At 37.3% G+C, this 18,652-nt stretch overlaps 1 protein-coding gene across 1 annotated transcript in view; it reads right to left on the reverse strand.

The window, feature by feature from the left end:
* Positions 1-18,652, reverse strand: part of CFAP210 (cilia and flagella associated protein 210) — a 33,657-nt gene that overhangs the window by 13,699 nt on the left and 1,306 nt on the right. The window contains exons 2-5 of the mRNA XM_036071994.2: positions 12,931-13,157; positions 9,691-9,864; positions 9,397-9,590; positions 1,350-1,506 (exon numbers count right to left, since the gene is read on the reverse strand). Of these exons, the coding sequence (XP_035927887.2) occupies positions 1,350-1,506; positions 9,397-9,590; positions 9,691-9,864; positions 12,931-13,157 (752 nt within the window). The remainder of the gene's footprint in view (positions 1-1,349; positions 1,507-9,396; positions 9,591-9,690; positions 9,865-12,930; positions 13,158-18,652) is intronic.

Genomic DNA, 18,652 nt, shown 5'->3' on the forward strand with positions numbered 1-18,652 from the left:
ATTTAGAATATAATTTCGTATCAGAACAAACAACTAAAAGAACCTGGAAGTGGCTGTCTCCCTGAAGCAGAAGGGGTAAAGCAAAGAACTGCTACTCTTCTTTTAAGCCTTTTGGTGGTGTTTGATGTTTAAATTCTGTGCATGTATTACTTAAGAATAAAAACTAATTTTAAAGAAAAGAATGTAAAAATTACAAAATAAAGTGAGTTGCAATAGGCACAAAATAACTATTACATTTATTGAGCACTTATTAACAGTGGAGCAGACATGGAACACACATCACCCGATTCATTCCTCACAACTCTCATTTAAAGGATAAGAAGATGTGGGGCGCTTGGGTGGCTCAGTCGGTTAAGCATCTACCTTCGGTTCAGGTCATGATCCTGCAGTCTTGGGATCAAGCCCTGCATCAGGCTCCCTGCTCAGTGGGGAGTCTGCTTCTCCCTCTGCCCCTCACCCTGCTTGTGCTCTCTCTCTCACAAATAAATAAATAAAATCTTAAAAAAAAAAGATATGAAAATGTATTTACTTGAAAAAAAAGTCTCATCCTTTTCTTTCTTGTTCATGCATGAGAGCACATCCACATAAATCCATAGCAAATGCAGCTCCCCCAAAAGTACACTTAGAAACCCAACTTAAGGGCGCCTGGGTGGCTCAGTTGGTTAAGCAACTGCCTTCGGCTCAGGTCATGGTCCCGGGGTCCTGGGATCGAGTCCCACATCGGGCTTCCGGCTCAGCGGGGAGCCTGCTTCTCCCTCTGACCCTCTCCCCTCTCATGCTGTTTCTTTCTCTCTCTCAAATAAATAAATAAAAAAAATCTTAAAAAAAAAAAGAAACCCAACTTAATGACAACTTGTTTTCTACTCCACAATTATTTATAAAAAATATATTAAAAGTCATGCATTGGGGCGCCTGCGTGGCTCAGTCCTTAAGCATCTGCCTTCGGCTCAGGTCATGGTCCCAGGGTCCTGGGATCGAGCCCCGCATCGGGCTCCCTGCTCGGCGGGAAGCCTGCTTCTCCCTCTCCCGCTCCCCCTGCTTGTGTTCCCTCTCTGTCAAATAAATAAAACCTTAAAAAAAAAAAAGTCATGCATTGGACTTTATACATATTTTTAAAGATTTTATTTATTTATTTGACAGAGAGAGAGAGAGATCACAAGTAGGCAGAGCAGCAGACAGAGGGAGAAGGAGAAGCAGGCTCCCCGCTGAGCAGAGAGCCTGATGTGAGACACAGTCCCAGGACCCTGGGATCATGACCTGAGCTGAAGGCAGACGCTTAACCAACTGAGCCACCCAGGTGCCCCTGGACTTTATACATTTTTTGAATAAATGCTGTATTTTTAACTTACAAAAAACAGTCTTCTGCTTTCATTTATCTCTTCTTTTTTCTTTTCTAGTTTTTTCCTCATTTCTATTTCATATAATGCATTTTGTCGCTTTATTTCCTTAGCATCCTTTTCTTCATGTTCTCTCCTTCTTTCTTCTTCCTCTTTATGTTCCTTGATTCTAAAGTAAAAACATAACTAAAATTGAGAGCAAAGCAGAAAAATAGGTTATATTTTGAACAAATGAATTAGATTCTTACCTGGGATGATTTGAAGCTGTGGGGAAATTTGTAAATTTCTTTGGGGACAAGAACAGATATATAAAAAGCAGTAATTAAAGCCAAATCTAATTTTGGTTAGCCCAGAATTGCCAATATTTCCCTTTCTCCAAAATTTGTTTCATTCCTGATCAAAATTAAGTCCTATACCAGATTCAAATGTTCCTTTCCTTTAGAAAGAACTAGGTAACTGAATGACAGTATAGTGGGATGGTGACATTATTTTACAGAGAAGTCCTTAATCCTTAGTGTTTCTCAATTTCAGCACTACGGGTCTAGCCTCTTAGGAAATGGGCTAGCCACCTTGGCTGTCATTCTTCGTCTAGCCAACATTCAGTAGCTATTGATGCCTTCTGTGTGGTAAGCCATGCAGGGCTTACTTGTGAGTTCTTCAGAGATCCTTGAGCACCCTCCTTACTGCAGGGCTGTGATCTGGGAGATCTAGCTCCAGCTCTACCTCTTCAACCCACCTTCCCAGCTCCATCACCATCACTACCATGAGCTTCCACCATCAGTACTTTAGTGCAAACTCTGAGTGCCCTCATTGGCAATCAAGCCTCTGTGTACTGGCAAGGCAGCTCAGCCTGAGATGCCTACTTGCCCGTGCATCCTTGTCGGCCAGTCCAGTGTGCAGGCTGCTCCCCTGCCATTCTCTATCTGCTGTCTCTAATTTTTTTCCTTCCTGAACAGGTAAACACAGGGTAGATCAACAACACACTTACATTTAAAAAAGACTGAGGAATAAGCCTTTCTTTCATATGCACCCAATCCAAAAGAATTTTTTCTTGGAGTCTCATCGCTCAGCTGCAGAGGGGGAAATCCCCTTCCCCAGTGCCATGGAGGAGCACACAGGTGAGCCAGTAAGTGCATGTGGTATCAGGAAGCCAGTGCACGACAGGAGATCCCCAGCTGATACATCTGTACAGAGTAAGCAGCTTCAGAGCTGCAGTCACTTTCTTTGGGAGGAGCTAAGAAAAAAGTCACCGTCGGCTACAGCTAAACCAGGTTTTGTTTTGTTTTTAAAGATTTTATTTATTTATTTATTTATTTGTAGGTCTCATTTTATTTTTTAAAGATTTTATTTATTTGACAGAGAGACAGCGAGAGAGGAAACACAAGCAGGGGGAGTGGGAGAGGGAGAAGCAGGCTTCCCGCTGAGCAGGGAGCCCGATGTGGGGCTCGATCCCAGGACCCTGGGATCATGACCTGAGCCGAAGGCAGATGCTTAATGACTGAGCCACCCAGGCGCCGCTACAGCTAAACCAGGTTTATGATTGCCCTAAAAATACTAGATTTTCAAAAAAATTTTACTGTATATTTAGTTTGTTAGAATTCTTAGAAGAAGATTCTTTGAACTGGTGAGAAACCCACCTGATGAAGAATGGGAGAACAAAATTCCAGCCAGTGGGAAAAACCTATGAGAAGGCCCTGAGGCAAGCAAAGGTTTGACAGGTGCTTAAGGCCTGGGAGATCGGTATGATAGAAGTAGAATAAGTGAAGGGAAGGAGTGGTAGGAAAGGAGGTTGACAAGATGAGGCCAGACCACACAAGGCTTTGCGGGAGATGGTCATTTCCATTTTCTTTTAAATGAACGGAATGCCACTGAAAAGTTTTAGGTGGGAGAATAATATGATCAATTTTTATTTTAATAAAATCTCTCTGGATGATGAAAGGAAAAGGACTTAGGAAGAGAGAACAGGAGGCCAGTTAAGGGGTTGATGCAATAATCCATGGGACATGAAGGTGGCCTGGACTAAGATGACAGCAGTAATTTTAAGATTCATTTTGGAAAAAAAATCCAACATCAATTGCTGATAAGATTTGTTGTGGAAAATAAAGGAACATGAAGAATTGAGGTGTATTCCTAGGTTTCTAATTTGAACAACTGAGTGGATAAGGATGCCACTAGAAAGTCCACTGTGAGGGTGGAGAATCAAAATTTTATTTCATATTACACATTTTAGACTTTTTATATCTATGAGACTTCCAAATGGAGATGTCTTAAAGGCAGTTGGATGTGTGAAGCTGGGACTCAAAGGAGTGGTCTGAACTAGAGTTAAAAATGTGGAAGTTATTAGATTTAAGATGGTTTTTTAATCGTTAGAATGGATGAAGATCACTTAAGCCCTCATCTCTCTCTCTGCTTTTTCTCTAGATGATCTTATCCAGGGAGAAGTGATGCAAACTATCCTATGATGATTTTTCCTTCTGAGAAGCTGATGAGATTAACAGTAACTAAGTGAGCTCTTCTTAAGCAAGGTCTATTGGCCCCTTTCCGGAGAAATGCTTACCTATCAATAGAAGGAAATAGAATTATATGCAGTATAATAATCTACAGATACTGTTAAATTTCTTTTCAATAATTATGTTTAAGATTCTTAAGATTCTCAAAATCCCTCCATTTGGGGATTTTTGGTGTCACTAGAGGCCTTCATTTGCCCCATCCTCATTATGCCCACTGGGCTGTGAGCCACAGGCAGATTCTTATACTGCTGAAAGCCCAACAATGGAATAGACTGCCCAGGTCTGCAGCCTAGAGATTGTTTTAAAAATGTGTGAAATCTCACTTTCAGGCACAGGGCCAGCAGCTGTACAGTGTGTTTTAGTTATCCATTGCTGAGTAATTACCCCTGAATTTAATGGATTAAAATAATAAACATTTATTATTTCACACCATTTCTGAGACTCAGGAATCTGAGAGTAGCTTAGCTGGGTGGTTCTCCAGAGGTTGCGGTCAAGATGTTAGGTGGAGTAGTAGACATCTGAAGGCTTGACTGAGGCTGGAGAACCCATTTTTACATATCTCTTGGTAGGAAGCCTCAGCTCCTTGCCACATGCACCTCTACATAGAGCTGCCTGAGTGTCCTTACGCCATGGCATCCTCAGGAATGAGTGATCCAAGATAGCAAGAAGGAAGCCACAATGCCTTTTATATCTTCATCTCTCTCGGGATGTTACACATCATAACTTCTACTCATTCTGTTCCCTGGAAATGAGTTACTCCGTATAGCCAGCACTCAAGGGAGGGACGAATTAGATTCCACCCTCTGGAGGGAGGAGTATCAAAGAATGTGTGGACATATTTTAAATCACCACCAGGTAATACCTGAATAGCACTTGGTAATACAATTACCAGGGCATGCAAAAGAGTGTTGCCTCTTGGTATCCTCTCATTTCCATTTCTTTGTGATTAAAAGAATTAAAATATGGTCTTTTCTCAAAGTGGAAAGTCATTCCAAATTTTGGCACACCTTAGATACATGGCACATCATGACTTGGCCCTTGCCTCTCCCCAGTCTCTTTAACGCTGCTCTCTTAGGCCTCTTACTATAGTCATCTTGACTACTTGTAGTTACCCAAATCCACCATACTCTAACTTACTTCTGGGCCTTCACCCCTGCTATTTCCTCTGCTTAAAATACTTCTACATCCCGACTATTTGCATGACTTATTCCTGTTCAGTTTTCATACTTTGGCTAGAACTGATCTTTTCTAAAAGTTAGCCCCTTCTCTAGACAAGATCAGATGTCCATTTTATATGCTTCCATACTTTCTGTATATGTATTTGCCAAAATATCTACTATTATACCCTAATTATTTGTTCCATATTTATAACCTCCTCCCCAGATTGTGAACTTCTTAAATAAAAAAAACAATTGTATTCATTTTCACATTTTCAGTTACTAGAATAGTGGCTGGCAAATGGAAATTGTCCAATAAATGTTTATAACAATGAATGGATGATTGGATAAATGAATTTGCTAATGAATGAATAAATAGCCTATCTTAAAAATTTTCCCCTCAATAGACCCTTATTTTAAATTTTTTTCTTTTTAATTTTAAATAGGGCTCCACACCCAACACGGGGCTCAAACTCACAACCCTGAGATCAAGAGTTGTGTGCTCTACCAACGGAGCTAGCCAGGTGCCCCTGAATAGACTCTTACTATTCAAGAAAGTGGGGGGAAACTCTCCTCCTCTCTTTTCTACCACATGGTCCTCTGTATCTATTCAGGTTAATACCAGTGTTAGTATTCCAGTTCTATTGTTGACTTAAAGAGGCTTTTTGTGGGCTCATCACCATTCCTACAGTATATTAAGTGACACACATTCTGAATTGTATAAAACTGACACATGAATCAACATCCAACAGAATACTACTTGGTGATAGTTCTGTAAATTCATATGCCTAAAAAAATTTATAATAATAGATTTGCATTTTCCTTTGTTGTCTTCAATTACAGAATTGAATGTTTCCTAATAAATTTAAGATGTAGGACTTCTGGAAATTTGCAAATTGGCAACCCAAGCCCACATGTCAAATATCCTTCCCTTCCTGAGTCCCCACAATGCAACCAACAGAATGGAAGAAATTTTATATCACTACTAGAAATGAAATAAAGCAAAGTCTTAACTTATACTTGAATTTTCAAGAAATTTGAAAGTACAATTTGAAAGTACACTTGAGAGTACAATCAGGTTAAGTAATACTTGGCCATCATTCACAAAGACAGAGCCCACCATGAAAAGGAAAGGAATTTAAGCTGACCTCAGAGCCCGATCAACATCTCCTAGACTACACTGAAGATAAGCCAAAGAAACAACTCAAACAAACCTTAGACCTGCTGGAACCTCTAAGCAGCACATGGAAAGACCACAAGGAAAGGGGTTCCTGTGGCCTGATCACAATCTACATGCAAAGGTTATAGGTAGGTAGATGGCCTGTGAAGGTGTTAGCACTTGCCAGGCAATTTCCTGGAGATCAGTCTGCTACCTGTAACTATCTCAGAGCCACAACAGCCAACAGAAGAGAGATTTCTCAAACGTGGCACACTGCCAATGGCTCTGTCCCTAACTTGCATAAATCCTTGGGTCTCTACACTGACAAAGAAAAAAAATTACAATAAATCCAGAGGTTTCCCTTCTCTTTTTACTAAGGATTACAAGAAATGAAGACTACACAATATGGCAACACATGTGTCCTGAGAATTGATACCTATGTCACTCAGACATTTGTGACTATGAGAAGTAAATATATATATACAAAACTCAAAACCATAATAACAAAAAGAGACAGATTTAAGCACATAAAAATTAGTATCTTCTAAATACTAAAACCATTCAGGGATGACTGGCTGGCTCAGTTGGTAGAGCATGTGACTTTCAATCTCAGGGTTGTATGTTCGAGCCCCATGTTGGGTACAGAGATTACTTAAAAATAAAATCTTTTTTTTTTTTTAAGATTTTATTTATTTATTTGACAGAGACATAGCGAGAGAGGGAACACAAGTAGGGGGAGTGGGAGAGGGAGAAGCAGGCTTCCCGCCGAGCAGGGAGCCCGATGCAGGGCTCGATCCCAGGACCCTGGGATCACAACTCGAGCCGAAGGCAGACTGAGCCACCCAGGCGCCCCTTAAAAATAAAATCTTTAAAAAGAAAATACTAACACCATTCAGAAAAGATGACAAAAATCTGCAATATGTCTAATAAAGATTATAATATCCAACATATATAAAAACTGCTTATTAATCAGTTTTTAATCAATCACAAACATACGTATCAATACAAAACAACCTACACAGGAGAACAATGGAGTAACCAATTTATGATAAACACCAAAACAGATGAATATTTAAACATGAAAAAATAACCTGCCTCACTAGAAATTAGGAGAAACGTAAATTAAAAGATACTATTTTTTGGTCCTTTAAATTCTAAAAAAAGTACTGCCCAGAACTGATTATAACATAAAGAAAAGGGTATCAGATATAATTGATGATTACATACTTAAAGCCTTCTCAGAGGGCAATTTTGCAGTATCTCTTCACATGTAAAATCCAAGCTCAGTTCAAGAAATCTACCCTACATAACTACATCTTTGCACAAAAGTTACAAAATATATATGGTCAGGGATGTTCACTACAGCATTGTTAGAAATGGAGGAGGGAAAAATCCAAACCTCCCTCAATAATAACATAGTTAAATAAATAATGGTATATCCTTAGTGTACAATATGATTATTGTAAAAGATGTGACAGATCCATATATTCTGGCAAAAAAGATATTCAAGGTATATTGTTGAGTGAACAAATGAATGTATTTTTACAGAAAAATACACTGTAAAACATTCATTGTTAAAAATATATACACAGTTAAATATGCCCTGTATACAGATATTAGTAATAGTAATAAAACATTCTGAAGGGGTAGTCACAAAACTATTAATAATGGCTATTTGTGAAGAGGGAAATGGGACTTAAAGAGACATTGAAAAGGGTGGATATGAAGATGGGCTTTTCAATTTTATTCCAAATTTTGCTGTATTGAATTTTAACAAGTATATATTCATTTATTAGTTGCAAAATTAAAAAAAATAACTTTGAAAAGTAGACAAATATATGCCCAAATGTTAACAGTACCTACTTTGGAACACAGAGTTTCTTGTGATTTTAATTTTCATTTTGTTTTATTGTATTTTGTAATTCTATAATGATTATATATTAATGATATGTTTAAGTACAAAAATAATTTTTTTCTTTAAAAGTATAATATTGTTTAAAATGTTTTGATACATTTACACAATCTATGCACATTTAAACTACAATGTAAAGAAACTGGTAAGTCTCACATTGGAAAAACAAGGTGGCCGGTAGATGAGGAAGAGACTTTTTACTGAATCCCCTTTGTGCCTTTTCCTATTTGCATGTATCAGCTATTTAGAAAAGTAAGTAAAATTATACACAAATATAATCCCCTCTCCTGATATATATAGTAGCTACTTCTTAACAAAAGTTCAGGTTTGGTTTCTATTTACTGATATAGCAAAAGCTCATGATACACTGGTAAGTAAAAAAATATACAGTGACACTATTGATCCAATTTCATTTTATAAAATATGAGTATATATGCTTAGAAAAAAAAGTCTGTATCAGTGGCTCAATGATTGCCAGGGCCTGAGGGTGAAGAATATAACTTAGTGCAAAGGGGCATGAGGGAAATTTTGGGATGATGGAAGGATTCTATATCTTGATTTAGGGGTAGTTATATAGCTATATGCTTTTTAAAAGGTGAATTTTATTAGTAAATGTAAATTATAGCTCAATGACTCTGACCCCATCCACCACCACCAAAAAATGTCCATATGGCTATATACCAATATGTCAAAACAATAACAGATTATTGTGGTAGATTAGATTATTGCTCAAAAAGATTCACTCTCTCACTTCCCACTTCCATGGGAGTCCATTTCTCTGTTCCACGGTTGTTAGACTTGGTCATATGATTTGCTTTAGACTTATGGTAGATCAAGTGCACTTCCTTGACTTTTGCCTTTGAGTTTAGCCACATTCTTGTAAGCTTGGGCTCATTCTCTTGCATCTCTGTCAATACCATGAGAAAAGTTTCCCCAAGTGGCTGCTGTCCCTTCATCCTGGATCTTAAAAATGAATACACATGGAGCAGATCAGAGCCCTCCCCACAGCAACCAGCAAACCCACCCAGTTCCGTGGTGTGAAGAAGAGCTGTACAGCCAGGCCCAACCACCCACGGAGGCATGAGAAATAAATGTTTACTGTTGAATGACACTAGATTGTGTGGTAGTTTGTTATGCAGCATTATTGTGACAATAGTAATTAATATATTATCTCTGGGTAAGAGAGTAATAGAGACTTTTAACCATTCTTCGTATTTTTCCTACTTACTAGGTATTTCAGCATGTATTACTTTTATAATCTGAAAACAAAGTTTTTGTGAGAAAAATAAGATACAATAAAAGGTAATTTACATATACATACTGTTTTAAATGATCATTGGCAAGAGCCGTTCTATCTCTGCGTCGTTTTTCTGCTCTTTCTTGTTCTTCTTTAAAAGCTTTTTCAATGCTGAGTTTCAATTGTTCTTCCCATTTTTTATCTGATTTTATTTTTTTCTTTTGGGATTCAATCTGTGCATCACGTTCTTTCATAACTCTACTAAGAAGAAGTCCTGACTACAAAAAAAAAAAAAATTGTGGCATTTTAAGAAAATAAAGTCTATTATGTATAGATACGTTAAATATACAGAAAAATATAAGAAAACCCAAGTAGTACATGAAAGTGTTTCACTCTTTCTGTCTGGTAAAATTGATATTGCTTTGCAAATTCAATAGCCTTTTTTCTTTCTCCTTGTTTGTGTATTTCTTCCTCTATATCAAGAATTTGTCTTTCTGCCTCTATTTCTTCATCACGCTTCTTTTTGGCTTTGAGTTTCTGTTCTTTCATCCCCTAAAAAAAAGAAAAAAAATCAGTCTTCTGTTTTCGCTTTTCAACTTAATTTCACAAAATTTAACATTACATATGAAATAATTTGAGCTTTCATTATGAGTTTTTATTGTAGTTGTATATATCATTAATAAATAAAATATGATGTTACACTTATAAGCTAATAATTTAATTGAATTTTTGGGTAGGTAACATGTTTACATGGTTCAAAACTCCAAAATATTGTAAAGGTATACAGAGAAGCTCTCCCTCTAATCCTAACTTCCATCAGCAATCTCAAAGATAACCACTATTATCAGTTTCTTATATTTGCTTCCAAAGTTCCTTTCCATATTTATATAAATATATATATTACTATTTTTATTCCTTTAAAAAAATCAGCAGTAGCATGTTTATATGCTCTTCTACACCTATGAGGAATCTATCCAATGTATCATGTCAGATGAAGTCTCTCTTCTCCTCTACGGGTCATACTTTCTATGTCTTAAGAAAACCTTACTTTACCCTAAAATCCTGAAGATATTCTATATTTTAAATTTTTACTGTCTTAGTTTTCACATCTGAGTCTTTCATCCAGCTGAAATTCATTTTTGTATATTCTATACCATAAGGATATAATTTCATCTTTCCATATGCCAATTACCTCAGTATTAGTTATAGAATACCCAATCCTTTCCCTTCTGACTTGACTGACATTTGTCATATGTCAAGTTCCCATATATAACATGTGAGTGTTTCTAGGCTCTCTCTTCTGATTATTTTGTCAATCTCTGTGCCTATAAAACAGTTTTTATGACATTTCTACCACATTTACTATATTTCTTCTTATATTTTAACATCCATGGAGATATAAAGTATTATGTACAGTGTGCTACTTCTGTGTGTATATATAGTATATTCCACTCCCCCATCCCTTTATGGACAAGGTACTTCCCTAAAATCAAGTTTTTTAGAGTATAATTTACATACCCCTTTTAGTGTAGTTTTACAAATGCACAGTCGTCACTCATAGAACAGTTCCATCCCCCCCAAAAATACCCTCATGCCCTGTTATACCAACCACTCCCCCCATCTGCAGGCCCTGGCAACCACCGATCCGTTTTCTTTCCCTGTAGTTTTGCATTTTTCAGAATGCAATATATATAATATATGATATATGTAATATATGATATATGTAATATTTGTAATATATGATATGTCACGATATTTTTCCCTCTTCTAGAAAAAAGAATAAATTATGAACACTGTTCCTAAAGCAAGGTACTACAAGTTTCTGTGTCCCTTCCCACAGCTGGGAGAAAATATTTTTGAATCAAATATCTAATAAAGGGATCTGTATTCAGAATATATTTTTAAAATTCCCTAAACCCAATAACAAGAAATAAGAAAACAAACCCCATTTATTTTTTAAAGATTTAATGATTTAGTTTAGAGAGAGAGAGAGAGAGGATCTCAAGCAGATGCTGCGCTGAGCATGGAGCCCAACTCGGGACTTGATCCCAGGACCCTGAGATAATGACCTGAGGCGAAACCAAGAGTCAAACGCTCAACTAACTGAGCCACCTAGGTGCATACCAAAACAAACCCCATTTAAACATGGGCAAAAGATTTGAATAAACACTTCACCAAAGAAGACAGACAATAGAAAATAAGGGGCGCCTGGGTGGCTCAGTCGGTTGGGCGTCTGCCTTTGGCTCAGGTCATAATCCCTGTGTCCTGGGATCAAGCCCCGCATTGGGCTCTGTGCTTGGCGGGGAGCCTGCTTCTCCCTCTCCCTCTGCCTGCCTGCCTGCCTGTCTGCCTACTTGTGATCTCTCTCTCTATCAAGTAAATAAATAAAATCTTAAAAAAAAAAGAAAAGTTCATAAAAAGATGTTCAGCATCATTGTAATTAGAGAAATTCAAATCAAAACTATAATTCAAATTAAAACTACTTCATACCTATCAGAATGTCTATAATTAAAAAGACTGACCATAGCAAGTTTGGTAAGAATGTGGAGAAAATAGAACACTTATACACTTCTTATTGGAAAGTAAAATTACAACTACTTTTAAAAACAGTTCGGAAGTTTCTTACAAAGTTAAATATGCAACCATAATATTATCCAGCCATTCTACCCAGATATTTACCCAGGAGAAGTGAAAGCATATGTCTACAAATAGACTTATACATGAATATTCATATGCAGCTTTATTTATAATAGCCGAAAACTGGAAACAGCTCATATATCAACATTTGGTTGATGCTAAGATCATCAACAATTGAACAGATAAAGTGTGGTACGTCCATACAATAGAATACTACTCAGCAATAAAAATGAATGAACAATTGATATACACAACAACATGAAAGAATTTCAAAATAATTGTGTTGAATGAAATTTATAATAGAAAGCAGATGAGGACAGGAGCACCTGGGTGGCTTAGTCAGTTAAGTGATGGACTCTAGATTTCAGCTCAAGTCATGATCTCAGGGCTGTGAGATGGAGCCCCGCATTCAGCTCCGTGTTCAGCAGGGAGTCTGCTTGAGATTCTCCCTCTGCCCCACCCCCTGCTTGTGTGTGCACAGGTGCACACTCTCTCTCTCTCAAATAAATACATAAATCTTAAAGAAAAAAAAAAAAAAGAAAGAAAGGAGATCAAGACTGCCTGGCTGGCTCAGTTGATGGAGCATGTAACTTTTGATCTCGGGGTTGTGTGTTCAAGGCCCACATTGGGTGTACAGATTACTTAAAAATAAAATCTTGGAAAAAAAAAGAAAGCAGATCAGTTGCCTGAAGAAGGGTGGGAGGAATGAGAGGGAGTAAACTGAATATGAGGAAACTTTGGGTGATAAGTATGTTCATTATCTTAATTATAATGGTTTCAGGGGTGTGTAAATATGTCAAAACATCAAATTGTACACTTTAAATATATCTATTGTATGTCACTTCTCCTAAATAAAGCTATTGAAAATGTGTTTCAAAGTATTTTTTATGATTTTACATGTAAAAAATACTTTATAAAAGAGTACTAAGAAAGAAGAGTCAGTCTTCAGTGCATGTGTACTCCTGGGTGATTAATACTTACTGCATACGTATTAGTCCAATGCTTTACCACTTCTTGGGACCGGAAATGCATTTCTTTCTTTGCCTTTCTTTCTGCACGAAGACATGCCGCTTCTCTTGTCAAACTGTCAAGGCTATCTTGAATCCTTTTCCACTCATTGTGTGGAATTATGGTAACCTGCCGGAGATCTACCTTGCTAGGTAGAAGAGGTGGATAGAGAGCTTGATCTTCTTCAGAGTTCTTTATTTCTAATAAATTTTTAAAAATGAATATTAAAGACTTTCAAAAGTTTAAATATTTTTCCTCAGACATTTCTATATTGTCATGATGTCTGGAAATTGTTTTAAAGAATAATTTTATTCTTGTTATTTTAAGAACACTGAGATTAAGTGCAAAGTATATAAGAACTTGACATCAAAAGACAGATTTGAGTCTTTCCTTGGTCATTTCCTTACTCTGTAAACTTAGGCAAGTCATTTAACTTTTTGGAGACTCAGTATCAACATCTTTAAAGTTGAGATCAATAATACCTTCTGGTTATTAAAACATCATTATTAAACATTGTTGTTTTAAACAAATGTTGTTATTAAAACTTTTTTTTCAGGGGCTCCTGGGTGGCTCAGTCGGTTAAGCGTCTGCCTTTGGCTCAGGTCATGAGCCCAGGGTCCTGGGATCGAGCCCTGCATCAGCCTCCCTGCTCGACCAGGAGCCTGCTTCTCCCTCTCCCTCTGCCCGCCGCCGCCCCCCCCCCCCGCCCCGTTTGTGATCTCTCTCTCTCTGTGTCAAATAAAAAATCTTTTTTTAAAAAACCCCATTTTTTCTTTTTTTTTTTTTTTTTTTTTTAAAAAAAACCCCATTTTTTCAAAATTGACCAAGTAGCAGTCTATAAATGGATAATTTGGGGGATGTTCATCTTTAGAAGTTGTAGACATCATCATTGATTCTATTCAACCCCTTCCTAATTGAGTAGCAACAATGTAATTTGGAGAACTAACTACAGTCTCAGGGTGGGCCTCATTAGTTTAAGAATACTTGCATCTCCTTTGCCAATAATTATTTCTGTAATAAGAAAACAAAAGGAAAAGAGATTTATTTGAGACTTTTAGAAAAGTTCTTTCTTGTTCTTCTGGGAGAGACATTTGAGAGTGACTCTTAAACTAGATATGAACAAGGAAGCATGAAGAACAGATAGGCAACCATCCTATGGCCACAAAAGGAAGTAGCCTTACAATGAAGCTATTACTGTGAACCACAAAGGAAAAACAAAGGAGGAACGTGGGGCAATGAGGATCTCATTATGATGCCAAATCAATCAGACCTGAAGCCTGGAGTTCCTGTTTCAGGAGCAAATAAATTTCCTTATTTTTAAATATGATTGAGCTGGGTATTCTATACATGAATTAAAAAGCATCCTAAATGAACATACCACATATGAACTATGTAAATCTAGACAAAATTATTTAACTCTCTAATTCCTTAATTGCAAAATGGAGATATTAATAGGACCTATTTTATGTGGTTGGTGTGAGAATTAAATTAAGTTATATATGTAAAAAATTTAGAATAGGGTGTGGCACACAATATGTTCTCAATATATATTAGCTATTATTATGTTTACTATTTTTATTATAAGAGGAATGAAACAGGCATACAGAGAAAAGCAGGAGCAAGAAATCACATGACTTCAGAAAGAGATAAAGATACTGAGAGAAAAGCTGCCAGGATCAATTAGAGTCTCCTTGGGGTTTGAATTAAGGTTGATGGGATTGAGAAATTGGTTGCTAAAGTAAAGTGTGAGTTTAGAACCATAGGTACCATCTTGCCTATCACATACCAAGTATCCGCCTACACAATAAAGCTACTACACAAAGCTGGGAAGTAGAATAGTGTCCTGGATCAAATTATATCTAAATTCCCAGCTATGTGAGCCCAAATAGTCCCCTTTTGTTTTAACTATTATGAGTTCGATTAGTCACTTGTAACCAAAGAGTCCTGACAAATACATCCTTGTAACAAATTTCCTTTGTTTTGCCTAAACTGTCTCAACTTGATTTGTGCTACTTGCAATTAAAGGCTAACTAAACAAAGGCTACTAGGTTAAACCATCTACGTTTTGATTAACATATTGTTAAGCATATTGATATCTTTTTCTTGTGACAACTTTTAAGATCTACTCCCTTAGCAAGTTTCAATTATGCAATATAGTATTATTAACTATAGTCACCATGCTGTACATTACATCCCCAGGACTTATTTTATAACTGCAAATTTGTACCTTTTAACCTCCTTCACCATTTCTCCCACTGCCCACCTCCTGCCTCTGGCAACCACCAATCTGCTCTCTGTTATCTATGAGCTTGGTTTTTGGGGGGGGGTTTGTGGAGTTTTTTGTTTGTTTTTTATGTTTCTCATATATAAGTGACATCATACAGTATTTGTCTTTCTCTGTCTGATTTATTGCCCTCAAAGTCCATGTTACTGCAAATGGCAAGATTTTATTCTTTTCTGTGTCTAAATAATATTTTTGTACATATAAACCATATTTTCTTTACCTATTCACCCATCAATAGACACTTAGGTTGTTTCCATATCCTGACTTGTATAAATAATACTGCAATGCACATGGAGATGCAGATATCTCTCTGAATTAGTGTCCTCATTTTCTTTGGGTAAGTACCAAGAAGTGGAACTCCTGGATCATATGGTAATTCTATTTGTAATTTTTTAAAAGATTTTATTTATTTATCTGAGAGAGACACAGCGAGAGAGGGAACACAAGCAGGGGGAGTGTGAGAGGGAGAAGCAGGCTTCCCGCTGAGCAGGGAGCCCGATGCAGGGCTCGATCCCAGGACCCTGGGATCATGACCTGAGCCGAAGGCAGACGCTTAACAACTGAACCACCCAGGCGCCCCATTTGTAATTTTTTGAGGAACCTCCATACTGTTTTCAATAACGGCTGCACCAATTTACATTTCCAACAAGAGAGCACAAGGCTTCCCTTTTCTCCACATCCTCACCAACATTTGTTATTTCTTATCTTTTTGATAATAGCCATTCTAACAGCCACCATCTTTTTATTATGTTATGTTAGTTACCATACAGTCACCATTTACTGTGGTTTTGATTTGCATGGTTTCTTCTTTGACCCATTTTTTAAAATCTAAAAGCATTTAATTTCTTCATATTTGTGAATTCCCCAAATTTCTATTATTGATTTCTAATGTCATTCCACTGTGTCTGGATAATATATTTTGTATGATTTCTATCCTTTTAAATGTATAAAGGCTTGTTTTATGGCCTATCATATGGTCTATCCTGAAAAAAGTTCCATGTGCATTTGAGAGGAATATATATTCTGCTCTTGTTTTTGTCTTTTGACAGTTTGATCAAGCTATGTCTGGTGCTGGATCTGTTTGAGTTTATTCTATTTAGAGGATCAATGAGCTCTTTAATATGTAGAGTAATGTTTTTCATCAAATTTGTGAAGTTTACAGTCATTATTTCTTCAAATACTTTCTTCTACCCCTTTCTCTCCTCTTCTCCTTCTAAGACTCAAACTGCATGCATGTTGGTATACTTGTTGGTGTCCTACATTTCTCTGAGGATCTGCTCATTTTTATTCATTCTTTTTTTCTTCCTACCCCTTAGACTGGACACTCTCAATCAACATATGTTCAAATTCATGGAATTTTTCTTCTGCAAGCTCAAATCTGCTATTGAGACCCTTTAGTGAGTTTTTCATTTAAACTATTGTGCTTTTCAACTCCAAAATTTCTATTTAGTTTCTGTTTATAATTTCTGTATCTTTATTGGTATGGTCTATTCTGTGAGACGGCATTCTTAATATTTTCCTGTAGTTCCTTTGACATTTAGTTCTTTGAACATACTTACAATAGCTATAAATTTACACAAGAAAATTGTTTAGGAAGTCTAACATCTGGCTTCCTCAGGAACAGTTCCTATTAAAACTTTTGTCCTGTTTGGGACATACTTTCTTATTTCTTTGCATGCCTTGTCATTTTAAGTAATATGTGGCAAGTCTAGATGTTAGATTCCCCCCACACCCAGGGTTTTTTTTTGTTTGTTTTTTGTTTTTGTTGTTTGTTTAGTGATTTTCCTGAACTAAGCCTGTAAAGTCTGTATTCTTTGTTGTATGTGGCTATTGGAATCTCAGCTTGGTTAGTTTAGTTGTCAGCTAATAACTGGATAGAGTTTCCTTAAATTTAATTTTCTTAAATAAGTTTCCCAGACTTTGCCAAGAAACTCTCTGTGAATGGTGGAGCATGACTTCGACTCTCAGGCAGATAGTTTACAACTCTGTCTTAGCCTTTACTTTTTTTCTCACAGAGAGCCTCAAATTCAGCCAGAGGTGAAAGCTTCATTCTCAGGTATTTCCTGGGCATGTGCATAGCACTATGCATGCATTTGTCCTTCTGGATTCCCAGGAATAAGTAGGGAGCTTCTGCCCCTTATGGACATCTCATTTCCCAGGTATTCTTAAGTTTTTTGGTTAGTTTGTTGTTTATACCCAACAGTTATCACTATGTCAGATAGCTGTGATGTTAAAGTTTTTGGGGTGCCTGGGTGGCTCAGTTGGTTAATCGGCTGCCTTCGGCCCAGGTCATGGTCCCAGGGTCCTGGGATAGAGCCCTGCATGGGCTCCTTGCTTAGCAGGAACCTGCTTCTCCCTCTCTCTCTGCTTGCCACTCCCCCTGCTTGTTCTCTCTCTCTCTGTCAAATAAATAAATAAAATCTTAAAAAAAAAAATTGCTACTGATCGTTTTAACAAACATACCCAGTAAGCTCTGAGTCAGGTCAAATAAAGTCAAGCCCTGTGAGTGGGATTTTCCAGGGGAACTGTGAGACAGGTCAAATAACAGTTATCTAAAAAAAGGCGGGGAGGCTTTGGGGAGGATCCAATCCTGTTCTGCCCCCTCCACAGGTTACTAAGCCACTGGATTTCACTGTGGTTGCAGTGGTTTTCTAGACTTCCATGGGGCTAGGAGAAAAGTATGGGATTAGAGCAAGTTAAAATGCCAAAAAACTTATTGTTGTTACCAAGATTCAGCTATTTTTCCTGATAAACACGCCTGGTTGTTGCAAGCCTTTGGTTAAGTTCCTGAGTTCTCAAAAAAAAGTTGGTTCTGACAATTTTTTTGTCAGTGTTCTTTTTGATTTATTAGAGAGGAGGACTTTTGGAGATTCTTATCCCACCTTTCTGGCTGATGTCACCCCACTAAATCTTTAGATAGTTGTTTTACAGATAGCGGTCTACCTATCTGAACCCCTCTCCTACTTCACCCTCTTCTAAATGGAGATAATTTATTTTTTTTTTAAGATTTTATTTATTTATTTGACAGAGAGAGACACAGTGAGAGAGGGAACACAAGCAGAGGGGAGTGGGAGAGGGAGAAGAAGGCTTCCCGCGGAGCAGGGAGCCTGATGTGGGACTCGATCCCAGGACCCTGGGACCATGACCTGAGCCGAAGGCAGTTGCTTAACGACTGAGCCACCCAGGCGCCCTGGAGATAATAATTTAGCAGTGAGGCTCAGATGGTAACTTTTTTTTAAGTTTATTTATTTGTAATCTCCACACCCAATATGCGGCTCACACTCACGACCTGGAGATCAAGAGTCACATGCTCTACCGACTGAGCCAGTCAGATACCCCTCAGATGGTAACTTTTGGACCGAATGACACAAAACATTATTTAACATCTATCAGATAAAAGTCTTTTACTGT

This window comes from Halichoerus grypus, chromosome 4 (assembly GCF_964656455.1).
Source record: "Halichoerus grypus chromosome 4, mHalGry1.hap1.1, whole genome shotgun sequence".
Taxonomy (NCBI): domain Eukaryota; kingdom Metazoa; phylum Chordata; class Mammalia; order Carnivora; family Phocidae; genus Halichoerus; species Halichoerus grypus.